The 22,582-nt window shown below is 46.2% G+C and overlaps 1 protein-coding gene across 2 annotated transcripts in view; it reads left to right on the top strand.

Moving 5' to 3' along the window:
• The window catches only part of kiaa0825 (KIAA0825 ortholog), a 148,335-nt gene that overhangs the window by 42,038 nt on the left and 83,715 nt on the right, over positions 1-22,582 (top strand). Inside the window, exons 8-17 of one of the 2 annotated variants that reach the window (XM_029762150.1) lie at positions 474-751; positions 3,546-3,696; positions 5,349-5,539; positions 7,537-7,725; positions 8,413-8,532; positions 10,042-10,181; positions 12,358-12,546; positions 16,037-16,264; positions 16,474-16,888; positions 21,564-21,723. In XM_029762150.1, the coding sequence (XP_029618010.1) occupies positions 474-751; positions 3,546-3,696; positions 5,349-5,539; positions 7,537-7,725; positions 8,413-8,532; positions 10,042-10,181; positions 12,358-12,546; positions 16,037-16,264; positions 16,474-16,888; positions 21,564-21,723 (2,061 nt within the window). The remainder of the gene's footprint in view (positions 1-473; positions 752-3,545; positions 3,697-5,348; positions 5,540-7,536; positions 7,726-8,412; positions 8,533-10,041; positions 10,182-12,357; positions 12,547-16,036; positions 16,265-16,473; positions 16,889-21,563; positions 21,724-22,582) is intronic. The other variant, XM_029762151.1, reaches the window with a different exon arrangement.

The raw sequence follows: 22,582 nt of genomic DNA, 5'->3' as shown, positions 1-22,582 counted from the left end.
CCACCTGTGACCTCTACAATGCTGGTCATTTATGAACATTTGAACATCTAGGCCATGTGCTGTTATAATCTCCACCCGGCACAGCCAGAAGAGGACTGGCCACCCCTCATAGCCTGTTTCCTCTCTAGGTTTCTTTCTAGGTTCTGGCCTTTCTAGGGAGTTTTTCCTAGCCACTGTGCTTCTACACCTGCATTGCTTGCTGTTTGGGGTTTTAGGCTGGGTTTCTGTACAGCACTTTGAGATATCAGCTGATGTAAGAAGGGCTATATAAATACATTTGATTTGATTTTAAATTTGATTTGATATAGCTTTGAACCTTGACCTTTCAGTTAGGGGCATGGATAAGATGGGAGTGTAAAAGAAGAGAAACAAAGGGGATTGAGACGTATTGTCACTCTCTCTCTCTCTCTCCCTTTCGCTCTCTCTCGTTGGCTTGGCTCTCATCCATCCCCGCTCTGTTCCTCTCTGTCTAGTTCTGCGGTGACATCATGGGGGAGTGTGATGCCCTCCTGCCCCTGGCGGAGGCGTGTGGCGATGCCGCCCTCCTGGAGGTGCGCTGCAGCTTCGTGGAGGTGTGTGCCTGGGTCACGTCTGCCATCTTGGGCCGTGTGGAGGAACGGGCAGGGGAGGTGCCCTCTGCTGCCCCCTTGAAGAACCTGATTGCTCTGCTGGGCACCAGTATGTACATTCACCAACGGCTGTGCCACTATGAGGCCCAACTCAGAGAGACTAACACCACCGCAGCCAGAGTGTGAGTCTGTTTAGACTGTGTACCTCTGTTTGTTTCCACACACAAGAGCATAATAGTTATATTAAACACCACCCACTCCCCTTGTTCAACAGTCCACCTTCCAACTCCCTTCTCAGTTACATAATCACTACAACCCTGTGTCATGGCCAGGGTTGGGTAGGTTACATTCTAAATGTAATCTGTTACAGTTACTAGTTACCTGTCCAAAATTGTAATCAGTAACTTAACTTTTGGGTCACCCAAACTCAGTAACGTAATCTGATTACGTGCAGTTACTTTTAGATTACTTTCCCCTCAAGAGGCATTAGAAGATGACAAAAATGTATGTTACCAATTGAACGACATCTATTGCAGGATAAATCAATGTTAACGTTTACATAGCTGTCCATATATGGATGTTACATTTCACTTCATGGTTTGGTTATGTGTGCTCCCGAGTGGTGCAGTGGTCTAAGGCACTGCATCTCAGTGCAAGAGGTGCTTTCTACTACATATAATACAATGAAATGATGTCTTTACATTAAAAACGAAAGTCTATCAGAATTCCAGTCATTCCAATAAATGTTATGCCCCTTGATCTTCAAGAATAGGACTTGGAAATATGGAAGTATAGATTAGCCAAATTGTTTTACCTGAGCATGACCCCAAAACTAAGGAATTGTTAGCCAGCCCTACTCTGTTGTTTATGATTGTGTTGTCATGGAGGACTGATTGGGCTCATTGATTCGAGTTGAAAAATAAATGCTGCACTCATGGAATGGCATGCTTTAAGCACCACTGAAAAGTGCTATTTACATGTGAAAAATGAATGCCATATGCTGCATTTGCTATAGGCCTTTTGTTTACCTTTTAGTTGGTGACACTTTGATATCTTGATATTTTGCAGCTGTTTAAAGGGCAAATCCACAGATGAAACAATAACAAAATGGTCGCCCAGCCTCTCTTTTGGTAAAAAGATGAGGGATGGGCCTGGAGAAATATAACCACTCTCAGATGAATAGACAGAGCTATGGATGCAAGGACTGGCCATCCATTATATAAAAAGTATAGTTTTAACCATGTTACATTTACAATGTTTACAAACATTGGAGTAAAACAAGCTTATGTTTTGGGTTCTCATGAAGTATGACAGTTGAACTAAGCTCATGAGGCATTTACAAGTTATATTCTTCAAGAATCTATGGATATATCCATTGATATATAGTCCAAAAATGAATGTAGCGACTACAGATTGTCCCTTTAAGTCTACCAAACGTGTACGAGTTTGTGCATGTGTCCATTAGGCCTATGGATTTATTTTATCAGCATTAATTAGATTGAGCAATAAAAGCCCCATTTTTATTCCATAGGCTGCGATCCACACTATGCAGCTGTTGCAAGAATGTATCATTCACTGGCTGTCCACTGGTTAAAATACAATGATTGATAGGCAGGGTAAACATCTTGAATTCAACCATTACTGGTTTGAAATACACATTTAGATTTGTGATCAGCCATCCACAACAGCCACAATCCATACGGTGCAAATAGCTAAACGAGAGCGCAGCAGTGTGATTCACATCAACGCGCTATGTAGATATCAATAATAAGTGATATCCGTATCACCGTAGACTACACCACTACTGTCATCCTTACCTCCAAGCGTTTATTCAAGTTGGATAATCTTTGGATGCCGACAGCAGTCGCACCATTGGAAGACATAGCTTGGAATGGAGCCTACAAAAGCCTATTCCTGCTCTTTTCCCGCGATCCATCAAACACATAGTGGTCTCTGTCTTGTGGTCAGACTCGTTCAAATTTAAACTTGCACCTTTTTTCAATGCTGGTTTGAATGTCATTGAGAAAACAGAGGAGTGTCAAAGATATTTTTTTGAAAACATCCTTTCTGAATTTAAAAGTAATCCTCAAAGTAATCATCTAGTTTTTCTAAAGTACCTGTAATCTGATTACAATATTTAACATAACGGATTACAGTTACCATTTTTTGTAATCCCTTACATGTAACAGATTACATGTAATCTGTTACTCCCCAACCCTGGTCATGGATAATAGAAAACTGCACCTCCATGACAACAAAGATTTAAAACAAGCAGAAAGCCATAAAAAGCCAGGGGGTTCACCAGACATATTTTCCAAAATATTCTTTGGGATTTATTGAGGTCCAGTGTAGTTTCTCAGCCAAGGGAGATTGTCAGAGCACTGCCAAATGTACTAAAACTCTGTAATTGAGTTGTAAAGAATCTGCATATCTGTGTGCGAGCGATGGCCTGACTGCACCGTCCGTTCGTCTGTCTGGTGTAATGGAGGAGATGCGTTGGTTGGAAAACAGATGTTGCCTCTCAAACTGAGCCAAAGGGTAAAGGCAGAGGAGAGGGAGAAGGCTACAGAGAGTCTGTGCGGCCTAGCGCTGACAGAGAGGGCTGGGGAGCAAGATGGAGAGAGTTTGGAGGGAAGGGGGTGGGCTGTTTAAAGGGGGAGGGGCTAAGAGAGAAGGAAAGAAGGGAAATGATGGAGTGGTTCTAATCACAGCCATTTGTGAAAACATCTGGCAGATTTGTTTACCTCCTAGTACCCCTTTGGCCACTGCACTCCACGTGTCCCTCCTCAAAGTGCCCTGCTTGCCCATGTGCCCTACCTCTTCCCTCATGCGCCCCGCCTTCACCTGCCTTGTGGCCCCTCACCCCCTATTCTCTTGAACTTCCCCCTTCCTCCCTGACCCCCTTCCCCTTTCTTTGGCCCCTGTGCAATCCTGTTAAAAGGTATTCCTGTACGTGTGTTGTTTGTGGCCCTGCAGGCCCATGACACTGCTGCCCATCCAGAGGTACCAGGATGTGACGGAGGGCCTGAGAGAGCAGCTGGCCAGCTACTGTGTCCAGGTGTGCACCAGCACTATCCTGCAAGACGCAGAGAGCCACCACTGGGCTGACCCCAAACCCTTCTACGAGGTGAGCTAGACCACAATTACTGCATGGTACTCTACTGTAGCAAGCGTTTTGGTAATGCTCTTTGTGCTAATGGACGTTCTCTGCTAGTATTTGTCAGCAAGAGAGAGTAATGGAGTCTTGTAGTGTTTTTTTGTGTTTGTTGTATGTCTATTCAAGGTTGTTTTTTTTTGTCTCTACAAATATGAAGAGCTCTCTCTCTTTAGATTTATTCCCAAAATGCACTCTTTACGCTATTAGCACCCCCTTCCCCTCCTGCCCCCAAACTCAGGGCTCCACTCTCAGCTCTCCCAGCACATCTGGGGCTCCTGTGCTTCCCTGAGGGCTGGTGGGATCGAGGCGTCTGCACTGTGACCATCTGGAAACAGGGCTGCTGGAGCCCCTGTCCTCCCATACCTATGCCCCCTAAACCAACCCAGAATCCCCTCACTCCCTCCCTCGCCCACTCCCTCCCTCTCCCTCCATTCCCGGTCACTGAGGTCAGACAGGCCTGCTGTGTGCAGGTGTGTTTTCTTCTGTCTGTCCTGGATCCTGGAGCTCAGGGGAGGCAGCTTAGCTCTTCCGGCCCAGACCCAGTACCAAGACCCAGAACCTGGCCAGGCCCAGCCACAGACAAGTCTCAGCCACATGTGCACTTCCTCTTGGTCCTGGTACAGATTGTAATTCAGGGGGGTCTGTTGGGTCCAGAGGCAGAGGATGGAGTCTTAATCCCGGACGTATGGTCATGCTCTCTGTCCAGAGACAATCCCTAAATGATTGGCTTGGGGGGAGGAGGGGGAAGAGGGGGTTGAGATCATTACTAGATGTCGAACATGTTGTTAATAATCTCTCTTTGGTCACAACACCAACTGTAGGACTGTTTCCCCACCCTTGTCTGAAAGCAATTAGAGACAGGAAACCAGCCTCTCTCATTATGTCTCTCTCTCTCGCTCTCCACCTCTCTCTCCTCTCTCTCTCTGTCTTTCTTTTACAACATTTCTTTGACCCGATGTAAAACCCATTCATCTTTCTGTCATCTAATTTCAGTGTGTGCATGCGTGTGCCTGAGCATCTGTGTGTGTGTGTGTGAGTGTGTGTGTGAACATCTGTGTGTGTGTGTGTGTGTGTATGTGTGTGTGTTTGTGTGTGTGTGTGTGTGTGTGAGAGAGTGTGTGTGTGTGAGTGAACATCTGTGTGTGTGTGTGTGTGTGTGTGTGTGTGTGTGTGTGTGTGTGTGTGAACATCTGTGTGTGTGTGTTTGTGTGTGTGTGTGTGTGTGTGTGTGTGTGTGTGTGTGTGTGTGTGTGTGTGTGTTTAGTGATATTCTAGACAGTTCCCCTTGTCTGTGATGCCTTCCACTGATCAGGGCATGAAAGCAGTCTTTAGTCACATAGGGGAACAGGAGCCCAGGTGCAGAGTGCAGGTGGTGTGACCATGGGGCCTTCTATGTGTTGACAGCACTGTCTCTCTCTCTCTCTCTCTCTCTCTCTCTCTCTCTCTCTCTCTCTCTCTCTCTCTCTCTCTCTCACATTCATTATATCTCTCTTTCTCTCGCTTGCTCACTGTTTCTCCCATCTATCCATCTCTACTGTTCCATCTCTGAGGAGTCTCTCTCTCTCTCTCTCTCTCTCTCTCTCTCTCTCTCTCGCTCTCTCTCTCTCTCTCTCTCTCTGCAGGGTGATAGGTGTTCATTCTCAGTGCAGATGTGGCACTACTTCCTGACTGGGCTGCGTACTGACCTGTGGTTGGCTGTGCCGGGCTCTGTGGGGCGGGACGTGCTGGCTCAGGTGACCAGTGAGAGTCTGCAGGTTCTGGTGCAGAGGTACTCCAGGGCACGGCCCTCCTACAAGAGGCACCTGCAGATCAGGTACAGTATGGTATGAGGCAGGGCTTCCCCACACACACGTGCACATATGCATACAGCAACACACACACACACACACACACACACACACAGTGTTGTTAGTGGTGTTAGTATTGTTAGTAGTGTTAGTATTGTTAGTATTGCTAGTTTTGCTAGTGTTGTTAGTGTTGTTAGTATTGTTAGTATTGCTAGTGGTGTTAGCAGTGTTAGTGCTTTTAGCAGTGTTAGTGTTGTTTGTGGTGTTAGTATTGCTAGTGGTGTTAGCAGTGTTAGTGTTGTTAGTATTGTTAGTAGTGTTACTATTGCTAGTATTGTTAGTATTGTTAGTAGTGTTAGTGGCATTAGCGGTGTTAGGGCTGATAGTATTGTTAGTAGTGTTAGTATTGTTTGTATTGTTGGTATTGTTTGCGTTGTTTGTAGTGTTAGTGTTTTTATTATTGTTAGTAGTGTTAGTATTGTTGTAGTGTTAGTATTGTTTGTAGTGTTAGTGGTGTTATTATTGTTAGTGTTATTGGTGCTGATAGTATTGTTAGTGTTGTTAGAATTGTTAGTGTTGTTAGAATTGTTAGTGATGCTAGTATTGTTAGTGATGTTAGTATTGTTAGTGTTGTTAGTATTGTTAGTGGTGTTGGCATTGTTAGAAGTATTAGTGTTGACAATGTTGCAAGTATTGTTAGTGTTCATAGTATTGGTAGTATTGTTAGTGTTGTTAGTATTGTTAGTGATGTTAGTATTGTTAGTGGTGTTAGTATTGTTAGTGTTGTTAGTAGTGTTAGTATTGTTAGTGGTGTTGGCATTGTTAGAAGTATTAGTGTTGTTAGTATTGTTGGTGTTGTTGGTCTTGGTGTTGTTGGTGTTGTTAGTATTGTTAGTGTTGTTAGTGTTGTTTGTGCTGTTGGTGTTGTTGGTGTTGATCGTGTGGTTAGTATTGTTAGTGTTGTTAGTGTTGTTGTTTGTGCTGTTGGTGTTATTGGTGTTGATCATGTTGTTAGTGTTGTTAGTGTTGTTGTTTGTGCTGTTAGTATTGTTGGTGTTGTTAGTATTGTTAGTATTGTTAGTATTGTTGGTGTTGTTCGTTTTGTTAGTCTTGTTAGTATTGTTGGTCTTGGTGTTGTTGGTGTTCTTAGTATTGTTAGTGTTGTTTGTGCTGTTAGTGTTGTTTGTGTTGTTTGTGCTGTTAGTATTGTTAGTGTTGTTAGTATTGTTAGTGTTGTTAGTATTGTTTGTGTTGTTCGTGTGGTTAGTATTGTTAGTGTTGTTAGTGTTGTTGTTTGTGCTGTTGGTGTTATTGGTGTTGATCGTGTTGTTAGTATTGTTGGTGTTGTTAGTGTTGTTGTTTGTGGTGTTGGTTTTGTTCGTGTTGTTAGTGTTGTAGTGTTAGGGTTAGGCTCAGTTCCAAAGTATTCCTCTTGGGCTTGACGTGGGAGACTGAACGCTGCATTATCACATACTAAACACACCCTGAACACATGCTGAGGCCTTCAGTCCACAACTGCCTCACATCACCGCTGACGGATGACAATGTGCAGGCCGTCCATGAATTAGAGTGTTGGGAGAGAGGGCTTGTGTGTGGGTGTGTGTGTGTGTGTGTGCTTGCACTGTGTTACATACAGGCCTCCCAAAGAGAGAGAGGAAGTGTAGGGTTCCTCTGTCTATCTCTGCTGCAACTCACAACCCTCACATGATTACACTAAGACACACTTAGGAATGCTGTCCCTCAAACTTAGAACGGTGATGACAGATTTGGCTCCCGTGAAGAAATAGTCCAATAAAAGCCCTACAACCAATTGAGGAAACAGATTTACTGCTTTTTGGACATGAAAGAGGCCATTTTTTTTACTTAGTAGAGCGAAGGCCTCAGGCCCGTAACTGTCCTGTCATAAACTCAGCAGGAGGTTTCATCTGGCTCGCCAACCATGCTGTCATGTTATGATGTCATGCCTGATGAGAGTTAGGGATGCTCTGTGTAGTGTCTAACCCCCCCCCCCCCCCCCCCCCAGGTGTGACATCACGGTGGTGCTGCTGTGTGTGGAGCAGCTCATGTGGAGTGTGTGTGAGCGGCCCGAAGCGCTGGCGCAGTCAGAGCCGTCGGTGGCGGGCTACGTCTGGGTCGCCTCAATCCACAGCCTGTGTGACCAGCTCCTGACCACGCTGGTCGTCGTGACCGCACCCCTGCCTCAGCTCTACTGGTACAGACACAGCCTCTGACATCTGATCTCTCACACTGGCCGCACTATTCAATCAGCTGTAGCGCATACTGTCTGCCTTTTACCAACCTCAAACCTCTGGGAACTGTCGTCATTTAAACAGCCCGCTTAGTCCCAGGGGTTCACTCTGACATCATAAACCTATGTTAATGTACATTACTGCAGCATGGTAAGATTAACCTGGCTTTGTTGCAACAGACCACTCTTTACATAGGGTGTCACACCGCGACACCATCAGTTCAACCACCATCTGCTGTACACTGAGTGTACAAAACACTCCTTCCATGACATAGACTGAACAGGTGAATCCAGGTGAAAGCTATGATCCCTTATTGATGTCGCCTGTTAAATCCACTTCAATCAGTGTAGATGAAGGGGACCGGTTTGTGTCAAGAACTGCAACGCTGCTGGGTTTTTCACGCAGAACAGTTTCCCGTGTGTATCAATAATGGTCCACCACCCAAAGGACATCCAGTCAACTTGACACAACTGTGGGAAGCATTGGAGTCAACATGGGCCAGCGACCTTGTGGAACGCTTTCGATACCTTGTAGAGTCCATGCCCTGACGAAATGAGGCTGTTCTGAGGTCCATACACAGTCACGGCATATGCAAAGGACACATAGGGCTGATATGCTGTATTCTGATGGCTATGTGTCATATCCCTCAGGACTTTCCAGTACAGACCTGGAGAGGGCTCTGCGCCAGCTCTGGCCCATTCCCCAGGCAGCCCTGGCATACACTGGCTCAGTGCCATCCACCCTGGCCTGTTCACCCAGCAGGCAGCACGGTACGTAGCATTCACACACTCGCTCAAACTCTTACACGCGGAGAGTATACCCACCACGGCCCAAGGACCATATGTCAAGCACCATATGTGTGCTGAGTTAGGGCCAGGTAGTCTGCATAAAAAGCTCCTACTTTACTCTGCTAGGGCGTTGTCTTTGTGAGGGCCCCAGTCTTACCCAGGGACTGTAATACAACACAGATGCAGTTAAAGAAGTCGAGGTGGGAAGCAATAGTGCTACTACACACACTGTGTTTTTGTTAATGGCTGCTGAGGGGGTTTTTCACTGAGGGGTGTGAACAGAGACGACTGTTTCGGAGTGGGAAGAGGGGTGGGTCGTGTGCGTGCATGCGTTCGTGTTTGGGGGTTTGGGAAGGACTTTTCTGACCTGTGAAGGTGCACTCAGTCACTCTCCGCCCTCGCCCTATACTGCCCCCACCCCTCACCACCCGTACTCTTGGGTGATGTCATCGCAGGCTTAGAGAGCACAAATCACCCCCTCCCCCCAACCCCTGCCATACTCCCTGAGAGTTGAAATGAGTTTATGTTTATGACCTTCTTTATTTTCCTCATGTTCAGCGATGGCAGGGTGCCTTGCTGTGCTGTGGTTCCCTGGCCAAATCCACAGGTCCTTCCATGGCTGGGCCCTGTAACCAGACCTTCCCACAACTCAGCTCCTCACATAAACCGACTGTGATGATTATTAAATAAAACAACAATAAAAACACAAAGCACGTCGATAAATCAAGTAGCATTACGGCCAATCAAAAGTGTGGAGCTCTCTGTTTTGACACTGGAAGCCGACCCTGCGCCGTAGCTGGTCAGATTTATCACAGCAGTTAAGGGAGGATCTCTCCTGGATTTGCAGCCCCAGTGACATCATAAATTGCACCGTCAGGTTAAGGTATAGTGTTCCTCACTCCAGCAGCAGGGTGCACCACGCTCTCACGTTTTGGCTGGAACGGGATGGCTAACTTTCCCTCCCCCTTCCTCCGCCTACTTTTTCCTGCCCTTTATCAGCTTTTTATTGAGACGTATACAACACACGGCCCGGGCGCACTCACACGCACACTCACACGTTCACACACATGCACACTCAACACGCAAACTCCAAGGACATGCCTCATTACACCCAGCTGGCTGCAACCTCATGGTTCTACAAAATACAGAGAGGGTTATGCTGTATATTTATGTATTTGGCTTCTCCCCAAATGTTCATTTGCTTTGAGCTGGCCAAGATTAAATGTAATTCCTTCCCGGTGCACACTCTAAGTAAGCGAGCATGAAGGCATTTGCGGACTAATCTGGTAGGGGAGGAACTGACATTCAAGGAAGTTGCTTTATCATAACAGTATATTTGCGGTTTCACGGACGCGCGTCCTCCCTTGTCTGAATGGACTGCTTTCTATCATTCCAGTTACCCGACGCTGCAGATCTGTCACTGTTGTTGTGTGTTGTTTCTCCCGCCACCGTTTCTCCCGTCGGTCTGTCCTGTGACGGTCTCGGTTGAAGGGAGGGCCTGGCGGACGAAGCGACCTCCGAGTGCCAGCTGAGGCTGCTGACCTCTGACCCGAGATGCAGTCCCAGGTTGCTGCTGACCGCCATCCTGCACAGAGACTGTCACCTGCTGCGAGTCCTCCTGGAACACTCCCGTAAGACATTCTGATGGAAATACTCTAACGACCTGCTCGTTGCACCACACACACCTGGGTGATTGAAAATGAAAAATGAGTCCGATATCCAGCACAATTTTCTGAGATGTTATGTTGTTGTTTTGTTGGTTGCACAAACTCTTCATTCTCCCAAATATGATATATTTTTTTATTCATGTGTTAGATCTTTATTAGGCAAAGTGAAACCAAAGACGAGCCCTCCCTTCCCAGAGGCCCATGGGTAGGATAGGGTCCACTTTGGTTATGATACCTTTCAAATGTAATCTGTGTCCAGGGCCCCAATGGAACTAATCACATCTATGGACGGGCTGTGCAGTGCCTGAACATCTTTGGATGGAGCCCATTTGTTTTATGGAGTTCTCATCATCCTCCTCATCATCATCAGGGCCTTCATCATCCTGACTAAATCAATAGAGAGCCGTAATAAACACCCAACAGGGCTAACCTGAGCTCACACACTGACCTTTAAACATCTCCTTCTCCTCTCTCCACATTGGGAAAGTGTAACCTTTAAAGACTGTTGTGCACTTGCACATTAATTCACATTAAAGCGACCTCATTAATAACAACGCCAGCCTTCTAAGAAGACGGCAGCTAGCTAGCATTTCTCCCCTCCCCACCGCCGCCCGGGCCTGCACTGCACCGTCGTAAATCAACATCGCCACCACACCGAAGTCTACCTCGGAGACCAGCTAATTAAGAGGAACCAGACAAACCCGGCCATCCTCCTTGTCCCAACTCTCAGCAGCCACTGCTGCCTTAACTGCTCTCTGATAGGTGGGTCTGTCCTCTCGCGCAGCAGCAGGCCGGGCAGGGGTTTCTGCTACGCTAGGTCCTCTCTGTAAATGAGCAGCTTTATACACAGGACTGTTTTATTATCATCACACACTGTGTCTGCTTCCAATTACAGCGAGAGAGAGAGAGAGAGAGAGAGAGAGAGAGAGAGAGAGAGAGAGAGAGAGAGAGAGAGAGAGAGAGAGAGAGAGAGAGAGAGACTCCTCAGAGATGGAACAGTAGTCTATCTATCATAACTCATCTCAGGCTCCATAATGGGATAATTATTAAAAGGTGTCTAGTTAACCCGCCATGCTCTTCAGCACCCCAAGTGGAAATTAATATAAGTCCCCCCTTTCCCCTCGACAGTGGGCATGGCGCTATCACCATGCGCCCTCTCCTTAAGGACCAATTACCAGGCCGACAGACTACAAGGCGGCAGCATTATCCACATAATGCAGTGTAATAGAGTGATTGTAGGTCAAAGGATGTTTGACCACTTTTTTTGTGCCGCGTCGGGAGAAAAAAACCAGAAAGGAAATCAATTCCCATCAGTGGTTGAGCGGCGATGGGCTTCCTGGCTTCTTATTAAGCCGGGTGATATTAGGGCCCCTGCGTCCCTTAATGCGGCAGGTAATTTAGGCCTGTCATTTTAAAACAGTCCAACATTTGTCAAGGGGGAACGCAAACAGCTCCCTGCCTTCCATCAAAGGGCCCGCTCATTGAGAGTTGCGTTGCATTCGGCCTCCTATTCAAATACCTGTCATCTCCCACAAAACAGACTGACGGACGGCCTCTGGACCTGTGCCACCGGAGGAACACAGATGATCCCCTTCCCCCTCGGCCCCTACCCCCACCGCCCACCCCCACCCACAACCCTCACCACACCATGCCTGCAGCGACCCCCACAAGGACATCCTGGCAGAACGTGTTCCTACTTATTTCCTGCCTTCCGTCTACTAGATATTCATCCACAAGAGGCTTGGGGATTCAGTTGTTATTGTATAGTTTCACTAAAGATGTGTGGGTGTGTATTTTCTATGCCAATAGTTATTTTGTTACCTTTCGTTGGCGTGTCCCAGTTTGGACAGCCTTGACAGCCTTGAGATATTTTCTCACTTGACGCTTTTGATATTGCTTTATTTCCACCTCTCCTCAGCCCCCACCTCGAAGGTGCAGCTGGGGAATGTTCTGTATCATGACGGCTAAGGTTGAAATGGAAGGTTAGCAGTGCACGGCCACATATTGCAGCTGAAGAGACCCCATTCAAAACTGACTCACACTCCCAAACGTGTTTGAATGCTTGGGTTTCACTATTGTACTTGGCATTTTATGTGTGTCTGTCACTTCAACTTTTCCTAAAAGAGGACTATCTTTTCAGATTTCTGCATGGAGGAGGAGGCAGATGCTGATGCTGTGTCTCCTGTGAAGAGCGATGCTGGAGATGAGTTTATGGAGGCTATGTACAACGTGCTCAGCTCTCTGAACAATTTCCCCAAAGCCCTGACTCTGGCCCTGGAGACTTACTTTGACAGAGGACACTTATGGGACTATCTATACAGCCTGGCAGGTATTCAAACCTCATTGTTGATAAACAGAACCTATATTTTACACAGGAGTGCACTGTACTGTAGGCACTCGAGAGCACACAATGCAGGATACAGACTGCATTTTCCAAAGAAACGCACTGAAGAAACCTACAGTTGAAGACGGAAGTTTACATATACTTACGTTGGAGTCATTAAAACTCGTTTTTCAACCACTCCACATGTCTTGCTAAACTATAGTTTTGGCAAGTCAGTTAGGACATCTACTTTGTTTACAGACATATTATTATTTCACTTATAATTCACTGTATCACAATTCCAGTGGGTCAGAAGTTTACATACACTAAGTTGACTGTTCCTTTAAAAAGCTTGGAAAATTCCAGAAAATGTCATGGCTTTAGAAGCTTCTGATACGCTAATTTACATAATTTGAGTCAATTGGAGGTGTACCTGTGGATGTATTTCAAGGCCTACATTCAAACTCAGTGCCTCTTTGCTTGACATCATGGGGAAATCAAACGAATACCTCTGATTCATCCTTGGGACCAATTTCCAAACGCCTGAAGGTACCACGTTCATCTGTACAAACAATAGTACGCAAGTATAAACACCAACTCAGCCGGCATACCGCTCAGGAAGGAGACACGTACTGTCTCCTAGAGATGAACGTACTTTGGTGCGAAAAGAGCAAATCAATCCCAGAACAACACCAAAGGACCTTGTGAAGATGCTGGAGGAAACAGGTAGAAAAGTATCTATATCCATCCACAGTAAAACGAGTCCTATATTGATAACCTGAAATGCCGCTCAGCAAGGAAGAAGCCACTGCTCCAAAATCGCCATAAAAAAAAGCCAGACTACAGTTTGCAACTGCACATGGAGACAAAGATTGTACTTTTTGGAGAAATGTCCTCTGGTCTGATGAAACAAAAATAGAACTGTTTGGCCATAATGACCATCGTTATGTTTGGAGGAAAAAGGGGGAGGCTTGCAAGCCGAAGAACACTATCCCAACTGTGAAGCACGGGAGTGGCAGCATCATGTTGTGGGGGTGCTTTGCTGCAGGAGGGACTGGTGCACTTCACAAAATAGATGGCAACATGAGGAAGGAGAATTATGTGGATATATTGAAGCAACATCTCAAGACGTCAGTCAGGAAGTTAAAGCTTGGTCGCAAATGGGTCTTCCAAATGGACAATGACCCGAAGAATACTTCCAAAATTGTTGCAAAATGGCTTAAAGACAACAATGTCAAGGTTTTGGAGTGGCCATCGCAAAGCGCTGACCTCAATCCTATAGAAAATTTGTGGGCAGAACTGAAAGAGCGTGTGCGAGCAAGGAGGCCTACAAACCTGACTCAGTTACACCAGCTCTGTCAGGGGGAATGGGCCAAAATTCACCCAACTTATTGTGGAAGCTTGTGGAAGGCTACCCAAAACATTTGACCCAAGTTAAACAATTTAAAGGCAATGCTATCAAATACTAATTGAGTGTATGTAAACTTCTGACCCACTGGGAATGTGATGAAATAAATAAAAGCTGAAATAAATCATTCTCTCTACTATTATTCTGACATGTCACATTCTTAAAATAAAGTGGTGATCCTAACCAACTTAAAACAGGGAATTTTTACAACGATTAAATGTCAGGAATTGTGAAAAACTGAGTTTAAATGTATTTGGCTAAGGTGTATGTAAGCTTTTGACTTCAACTGTATGTCCTAACTTTGCCATGGTCCCTAATGTTCAGATCTGGATCCAAATACATCACGTTTTGGGAAATAGCCAACTTGAGCTGCAATTGATTTAGTTTGACTGGTACAACGGAACCAGTGGAATAGTTCCAAAATTACAAACTCCAAGCTAAATAAAACACACCTAAAATTAAATATATGAAACTATTTGACATGTGTATTTGACCCACGTCAGGTTCAAATCAACATATAGGTTAACGCTAAGTATTAGTAGTTATGTGGCCGTGTGTGGGTGTGTGTGAGTGCGTGTGTGCGTGCGTGCATGTGTGCGTGCGTGCTAGTGTGTGTGCATGCCCATTGGTAAACACTGTCGTCACCATTGTAACGAATACACCACGTCCGAAGTGGGCTTTTATCCAAATGAATTCGAGGCTCAGTACAAATAATCCTAAACTGTAGCACAAACCCTCCCTTAACTGGCTCTCTGGTGACTGTTTACGTGTTGTCATTTCCATTACAAAACATAGAAAAAGCCCCGCTTCAACATCAGCTCTTCCTGTCGAGCTATTCGTACTACTAATCGTTCAGTGCTCAATAACACAGACTGCAATTATTCCCTGACACTTCCTTTTCTCTGGCGAAAGCTTTGATTTTGGGTTTAATCAGGGCTCCTGTGGAGTCCCAGCTCCTTTTGCTGTAGTTTTTGTCTCCATCACATGCGAGAGGTAATTATTGTTGCATAAATTAGGGTGATTGGATAGGAGGTTGGAAGGGGAGAAGGAGAGAAGACAGTGGTGGATTCACTCCTGTAGTCTCAATGTCACCCAGTGCTCTCGCTCTCTCTCTCTCTCTCTCTCTCTCTCTTTCTGTGTGTCTCCCGCTATCGTTGGCTTAATTGCAGCTCTGGGATGCACCTCCCAACTGAGATGGTGTTTAATTGAATTTTGGGGCACAGGAGTTCCCCGAACCAAACTATTCATCTCTCTGGGAACTTCTCTACTGTTCTGTGTGCTCTTTACAGTCTGTAATGCCCAATGACTGAACGATCAGCTCGAGCTGGTTGAAGTCTTATGCGTTGAAGTAGTCAGTGATTATATAAGTGCTGAGTTGTGAACAGGGTTTGGGTGTGGGGTGACTTTTGACAAACGGGTTGAGGTTTTGGAGACAGAGGTCTTGCTTTACCATGTAGCAGACCTATATCACGTCGTTTTTTCTTCTACTTTCTGTTTTGAAGGGATGGAGAGTTATAGATGGTAGGATTCCCCTGGGACTTCAATGCATTCCAGTCCTGCCACTGTACTAAATCTCTCTGATGTAGCTCTTTGTTTTACTGCTAATGCTGTGGAAACGTTATGAGCGCCGTACAGCTGCACACTGTTGCTGTTCTGGTACTGATATGTACAGGGTATTGAAGGCCAAAACGTTGAAAGGCCTGACTTCGGCAAAGCTGGTATCCACCTAATGCCCACCTGGCTTTGATACAGAATACCTCTCTTCTCCTGGTAGTGGGTTTCAAACACTTCTCAGCACCAAAAGATTAAAGGTTACAACGTTCAGCTTTTTAAATCTGTTGTTCTGTTTTCAGTTTTTCACCCTCAAATAATCTTTCTCTCCTTGGCACTGAAATTGTGATTTATAACCGGTGATTGACAGAGTTTTCTCACCTGATTTCCCAGGTTTTGATAAGTTGCTGATTTAAATACAACGGTTGATAAGCATTAGCCAATTTAGAAGAAGAGCACTCTGGAACACTCAGAACGACTACTCTTCCTCTGTCATGAACGTGATTGCTGACCCTGTCCTGTCCTGGCCTGTCCTAGATTCAGTGCGGCCTGTCCCCGTGGTGATCAGCTTTATCCGGGCAGTGGTCAACCAGCCTGTCCACTGCCTTCTGGGCCATCTGGTCACCATGGTACTGGCTTGGCAGGCCTCTGAGGAGCCCTTTTCCCCCCTGCTCAGACGGGACGTCCCAGACAACATCCTCACTAAAGTCCCCAAGGAGTGGAGCTATACCCTTCAGACACCCAAGGGAAGGGAATCAGCTAAGAGTACGTACTGGCGCCACTGTCTCACACTTTTTGTGTGGACCAAATTCTAGAGATGACAAAAAAATGTATATTCGCATTGCATCTCTTCTTGTAATACACCGGAACCCAATTGATTAGCCATTAGCTAAATTAACATATTTATTTCATGCTCAGTATTGTTTGAAACACTTTGTTTCCTGACCCCTGGTTTGTCTCTCCTGTCTGTTCAGGTGTGGTGAATCTGGCCCTCCAGGCCCTCTCCTTCATCTACACCAACCTGCCCTCGGCTGTGGCTTCCCTCCCCCTGCCAGTACGCTTCCTCTTCCACACAGCAGAGAAACACCTTTCCCAGCATGCTCGGCAGCTGCGCTCCACAGGCCTGCTCCTCTGGGCCCTCCTTAGCTGTCTCTGCCAGTGCCTGGAGGACCCCAACTCACTGGAGCTGCTGTGCGGTTTGCCTTTGGACCGGGGGGCCAAGGAGAGACTGGCCCTGCTGTCAGAGTGCCTCCAGGGGACCATTGGCCAGGGCCAGCAGAAGGGTGTGCCCAAGCCCACTGTGCACAAGGTACTGCAGGCTCTGGAGGAGAGGAGGCCCAAGTGGTGCTCCATGCAGCTGCAGAAGGCCCGCAAGCTCTGCTCCGAGAGGTGAGAGGTCAACCTAACTTAATCCTAACCTAACTGTAATCCTAACCAAACCTAATTTATCCTGCAGAATGTCAGCAAGCTCTGCTCCAAGAGGTGAGATGTCAACTCTGGACACCTACTGTGTGGACAAACACTGAGCTGCAGTCAATCCATTTCTCTCTTTATAGTCTTCAGGATGTTTCGAATATAACAGTGTCCATTCAGGACTTATTACAACCAAAAAGAGATGATCATTAGTCACGTTAGCTTTGATATTGAAACTGCAATATATCTTCCGATACATAATTCTGTTGAATGATCAATCTGCCAGTTGTGGGAGGAGATTGGTTGAGGCAGATTATATAAAAGCATGGCCCTGAGAGAGAACCACATGACCTGCAACTGAAGTCAACCCTTCCATAAATTCCTGTTGACCTGCAAGGAAAGTGGTTGGTCCCACGCTATGTTTTGCGTTTACTTATAATTACGATCGGATGACTACAGAAAACACTTTTCATCAGGCTCAATGTATCACTGTAGAAGGATAAGGGCCCCTATTCAGGTACATACACAGATAGGGATCTAGGGGTGCCTTTTTGCCCTCCTGTGAGAAAAGTGTCCTTTCAGATTGGTGGCATTTCTTAAAGGGGCATTCTGCAGTTCAAAGAACAGCAAAACCGACACCCCACCACTGTTTTGGCAAACAGATGAGGGATGGGTTGGAGATATGTTGCCACTCTCAAATTCTCAGACAGAGCTATGGATACCAGGGCTGACCATCCGTGGGACCAAAATGACAGTTTTAACCGACGAAATGACGTTGCCACAAGCAGCACCGCATGTATTGTGCTGCTGCCATGTTGTGTTGCTACCATGCCTTGTTGTCATGTTGTGTTGCTACCATGCCTTGTTGTCATGTGTTGCTGCCGTGCTATTTTGTTGTCTTTGGTCTCTCTTTATGTAGTGTTGTGTTGTCTCTCATGTCGTGATGTGTGTTCTGTCCTATATTTATATAGATTTTTTAGCCCCTAACCCTAACCCCCGTCCACCGCAGGAGGCCTTTTGGTAGGCCGTCATTGTAAATAAGAATTTGTTCTTAACCCTCCCGTTGTGTTCGTTTCATGTTAATTGGTTCTGTGTCCCCGGTCCAAAATGACCACACAATTATAGCTGATTATAAATCCATAGTAATACATATATTATCACCTAATGTTGTGTTAGATCTTTTTTCAACTTCAGTTCTTGTGAACATTACAAGTTTTGAACTTCTATTTGCTATTTATGGCCTGTAGGCCTCATTGACCTGAGCTCATACAACTCATTTTTGAGTTAAAAAAAAGCATCATGTCTGGATTATTTTGACTATAACAAATACTCCTATGAAACATATTGTGCTATTTATCACAGACTACTTTGTGTCAAAGTTTAACAAGGACTCTCTCCTCCTCACCAGTGTCATGATCAAAGATATGATCAAGAGCCTCACATACAGTATATCGTTTGGTCATTGTGCTGCCACAGAATGAATTGTGAGCAAGGCCTCAAAAAAGCTTTACATACCAGAGCTGCAAAAGTTCTATATATTATTGAAACAATGTTGCGATTGTTTGTGAGAATGCCAACAGGTCTGGTTCCCGTGGGGGAAAGATTCTATTGGGGAAAGGTTCCCGTGGGGGTTGCCATGGAAGCCAAGAAGGGGAGTGAGGTGTGTGTGTGCTCAAACACACGTGCATGTGGGGGTCTGGGAGAGGAAGTGTTGAATTGGCACGTGCCTGAACTCAATTTTATACACTAATTGTAGTCTCACCCATTCATTTCTAATATACCGGTCATTTTTGACCGGGAACACCACAGGTGTACAAAAGTTAAATAAAACACCCAAAATGTAATGAAAATCATCAAAATGTATTTTGTGTGTTCAGATGCCTTGTGTGGACAAAGTCATGGAACCTTAAGACAATCAGATTTAAATTAACTACATTTTTTCAGAGCGAAAACTTGTAAATCGGTCCAATTCGACCGGAACACAGCAGGATGGTTAACTGATTTGCCTAGTTAAATAAAGGTTAAATTAAATAACAAAGTGAATCAGTCCGATGCATGGTGTATTCAGCCAAATTGCATTAATGTATTTGTGATAGAATGATGTAATGAGTAGTATGCTATTCAGATATGTTCTTTAATTCAGTGTATGTACCAACCCTGATGGATTGCGTCATCAGTTGCAGACGTTTTTCATGGGAATGAACAAGATCAATGTATTCTGAGACATGATATTTATCGTAAATGATGGACATTCTACAGTCTGAATGGAAAACAAAATAAGGCAACGGGAAATTGGGTTTGAGTTTGGCTCATACTGTCTGCCCTTTGACCCCGAGCTTGGTGACTTATTCCCAGAACCTGCACCTCTGACCGCTCAAGACCAACGAGCAGAAAAGTCTGGACACATTTATCCTCGTTAAAAATTATTTAGCCGTCCGGGTAACGGAACCACACAAACACAGCGGCTCGCAGAAAGAGAGAGAGAGAGAGAGAGAGAGAGAGAGAAAGACGGAGAACAGATTAGCTCAAGTGTTCCAGGAAATGGCCTGCTCCTAGTGACAGGAACAAGGGGTGGTGGAAGTCTGAAAAAACGGAGAAGAGGGGGAAAATGGGAGGGGAAAAAGCGAAAGAGTGATTATGTATCACCTGTCGGAGCCTTTCTCTGAGATCATTACTATTCATTAAAATAACCTTCACTGGGAAGTGAAGCTTGGGTTGTAAACAATCAGTGTACAGTGGCATCAGCGGGAGGGAAGGGGGGCTCGCCAGTCCAAAAACAACCCCCCACCGCCCCAACCTATCCTCACACACACTCTACCCCCCCCCCCACCCCCCCAACTTGTCTTTGTAAAGTAATTTGTAGAGGAGAAGATTATTGTTCTCCATCATGGTGACCCTGACTGGACTGACGGGATGAATACACAGATGAAGATGAATGCAGTTATTCCTTGGCGGAGGTCTGCCTCTTTCAGGGCACATTGGCCCTAATGACATGATTGATAGGCTGTCCTAAATCCAGAGAGGCCCTCATTAATCACCCCGCTGACTGAATCCAATCATCTGCTTCACCTGCACAGTGATGGACAGGAAAGGATACAGCGCAGGTGCTGACACGGATGCACGGATCCGCTACCGGGAGAAGGAAGGGCCTCGCCCACCTCTCTCAATGTCACATCCGCCAAAAGCTGCCTGACAGGCGACAATGTTTCTGCCACCTTATAATTACAAAAAGACGAGAGAGAGAGAGAATGTGAAAGGGAAAAAAACAATGACAGGAAGTCCATCCGGACGGAGGAGAGCGTTTGACGGACGGCGAGCGTCGTGGAAATGGCGAGGAACATAGGAAGGGCAGGGAAATGACTCGGGCCTCTGCTAGGGTAAGGCGCTTGTGTGTGTGTGTGTGTAGATATTGCGCACACATGCACGCAAGCACACGCGCTCACACACATGGTGAAATCATTTATACTATATCACAGCTCTATCAATTCCAGGCCTTTATGTTTTGAAACACATCCGTAAGGCGGTGACCCGATCCTGTAGGTTCATGCTCTACAACATTCGCAGAGTACGACCCTGCCTCACACAGGAAGCGGCGCAGGTCCTAATCCAGGCACTTGTCATCTCCCGTCTGGATTACTGCAACTCGCTGTTGGCTGGGCTTCCTGCCTGTGCCATCAAACCCCTACAACTCATCCAGAACGCCGCAGCCCGTCTGGTGTTCAACCTTCCCAAGTTCTCTCACGTCACCCCGCTCCTCCGCTCTCTCCACTGGCTTCCAGTTGAAGCTCGCATCCGCTACAAGACCATGGTGCTTGCCTACGGAGCTGTGAGGGGAACGGCACCTCCGTACCTTCAGGCTCTGATCAGGCCCTACACCCAAACAAGGGCACTGCGTTCATCCACCTCTGGCCTGCTCGCCTCCCTACCTCTGAAGAAGCACAGTTCCCGCTCAGCCCAGTCAAAACTGTTCGCTGCTCTGGCACCCCAATGGTGGAACAAGCTCCCTCACGATGCCAGGGCAGCAGAGTCAATCACCACCTTCCGGAGACACCTGAAACCCCACCTCTTTAAGGAATACCTGGGATAGGATAAAGTAATCCTTCTAACCCCCCCCCTTTAAAATATTTAGATGCACTATTGTAAAGTGGTTGTTCTACTGGATATTATAGGTGAATGCACCAATTTGTAAGTCGCTCTGGATAAGAGCGTCTGCTAAATGACTTAAATGTAAATGTAAGAATCTGATAGACTAGAACACACTGTCAATACACACCTCAATGCTGCAGAAAGAGATCCACACAAATGGTTTTTAAAAAGGCCTGTAATTGAAACATTCAATGAAAAGTGTGAACAATAGTGCTGCCAGAAAATAAAAGCCCAAACCTTGAACGCTCCTACATGTTTTTAAAGTGTAAAGCTTTCATATAATAGGCCTATAACTTGATACATTCAAGTGCAGTCACAACAGAATAAAGTGTGGCTATGGATTTTGAGCTCTTTGGCTGAATCCCTCAAAGAAATGGAATGTTCAGGTAGCAGATATTCATGGTAACTGTGCCTTTTTGTTTCCCCTGCCTCCTTCTTTCTCTCTTTGTATCTCACCTCTCACTCTTTCACCCCCCCTCTCTTTATCTCTCTCTCCCTCTCTCAGTGCGTTTGAGTGGGGCGAGAGTGGTGTTCCACAGGAGGGGGGCGGCGGTGTGGCTGAGGCGACTGAGCAGAAAATAGGGCTGATACTCCTGGAGATTTGCCACAAACCAGGTGGCTCCGAGTACCTGAGGCAAATCTATCATATCATCCAAGTCAATGAGGTAAGGAAGGACTCCCTCTCCCCCGCAATTTGGTGGCCGCTGGCCTGGGGCCGGCGTCTGCTCTGGGGGGAAGGGGTAGGGGGAGAGGGTGAATGTGTGGGGGGGTTACCGCTAGATCCGCCTGCTGCCTGGCTGCCTGGCTGAGACCAGGAAGACCCAACTCTGACACCATCACACAGTAGTATCCACTGACCTCCCTGGAACTTATGTGTAGTACAGGTGAGTGATGGGGCTGGAGAGATGGAGAGAGGGAGGAAGGAAAGGGGTGAGGGGGTGGGAGGAGGACAGAAGTCTAAAGATCCTCAAATATCTTCTTGGTTATTGTCCTTTTTCTTATGGTGGCTGTACGCAAATATAATGTTATTTGACAATATTGCAACTGATAGCACCAAATCCACTTATACCACAATTAAAATCTCTTCAACTCATCCTTCTTCCACTACTCTCAGCCTCAGTGAGTGGTAGAGGGATGTTGTTATTAGCCAGGAAAAAGTACCCCCTACTAGTAGCCTCCTCTACCCAGACAAGGTCAAGGCAAGGATGGCCAGGTCAGGCAGGACGGCTGGGCTGGAGTGTGCTGGCCTGGGCGGGGGGGAGGGGGGTGACAGGCTGACTGATGTGTGTGCAGTGGATCCACACAGGTGAGCCTCTGTTCACACCCCACTCCCCCACCACCGGACCAAGCCTCTTCCTCCACCTGCACTTCTGCAACACCATACCAAAGGTTACACTGTAGAAATGAGAGTAGAAAGTAAGCTCCTACCGTGAAATAGTTATCTCTGCGTCTGGATATCTATACATATCCTCTGCCATTGTCCTGTATCTCTGTTTCTATTTCTAATGAGGTCTGATTCATTTC

The sequence above is a fragment of the Salmo trutta genome, chromosome 9, assembly GCF_901001165.1.
Source record: "Salmo trutta chromosome 9, fSalTru1.1, whole genome shotgun sequence".
NCBI lineage: Eukaryota > Metazoa > Chordata > Actinopteri > Salmoniformes > Salmonidae > Salmo > Salmo trutta.
This window is presented reverse-complemented; position numbering and strand designations above follow the sequence as displayed.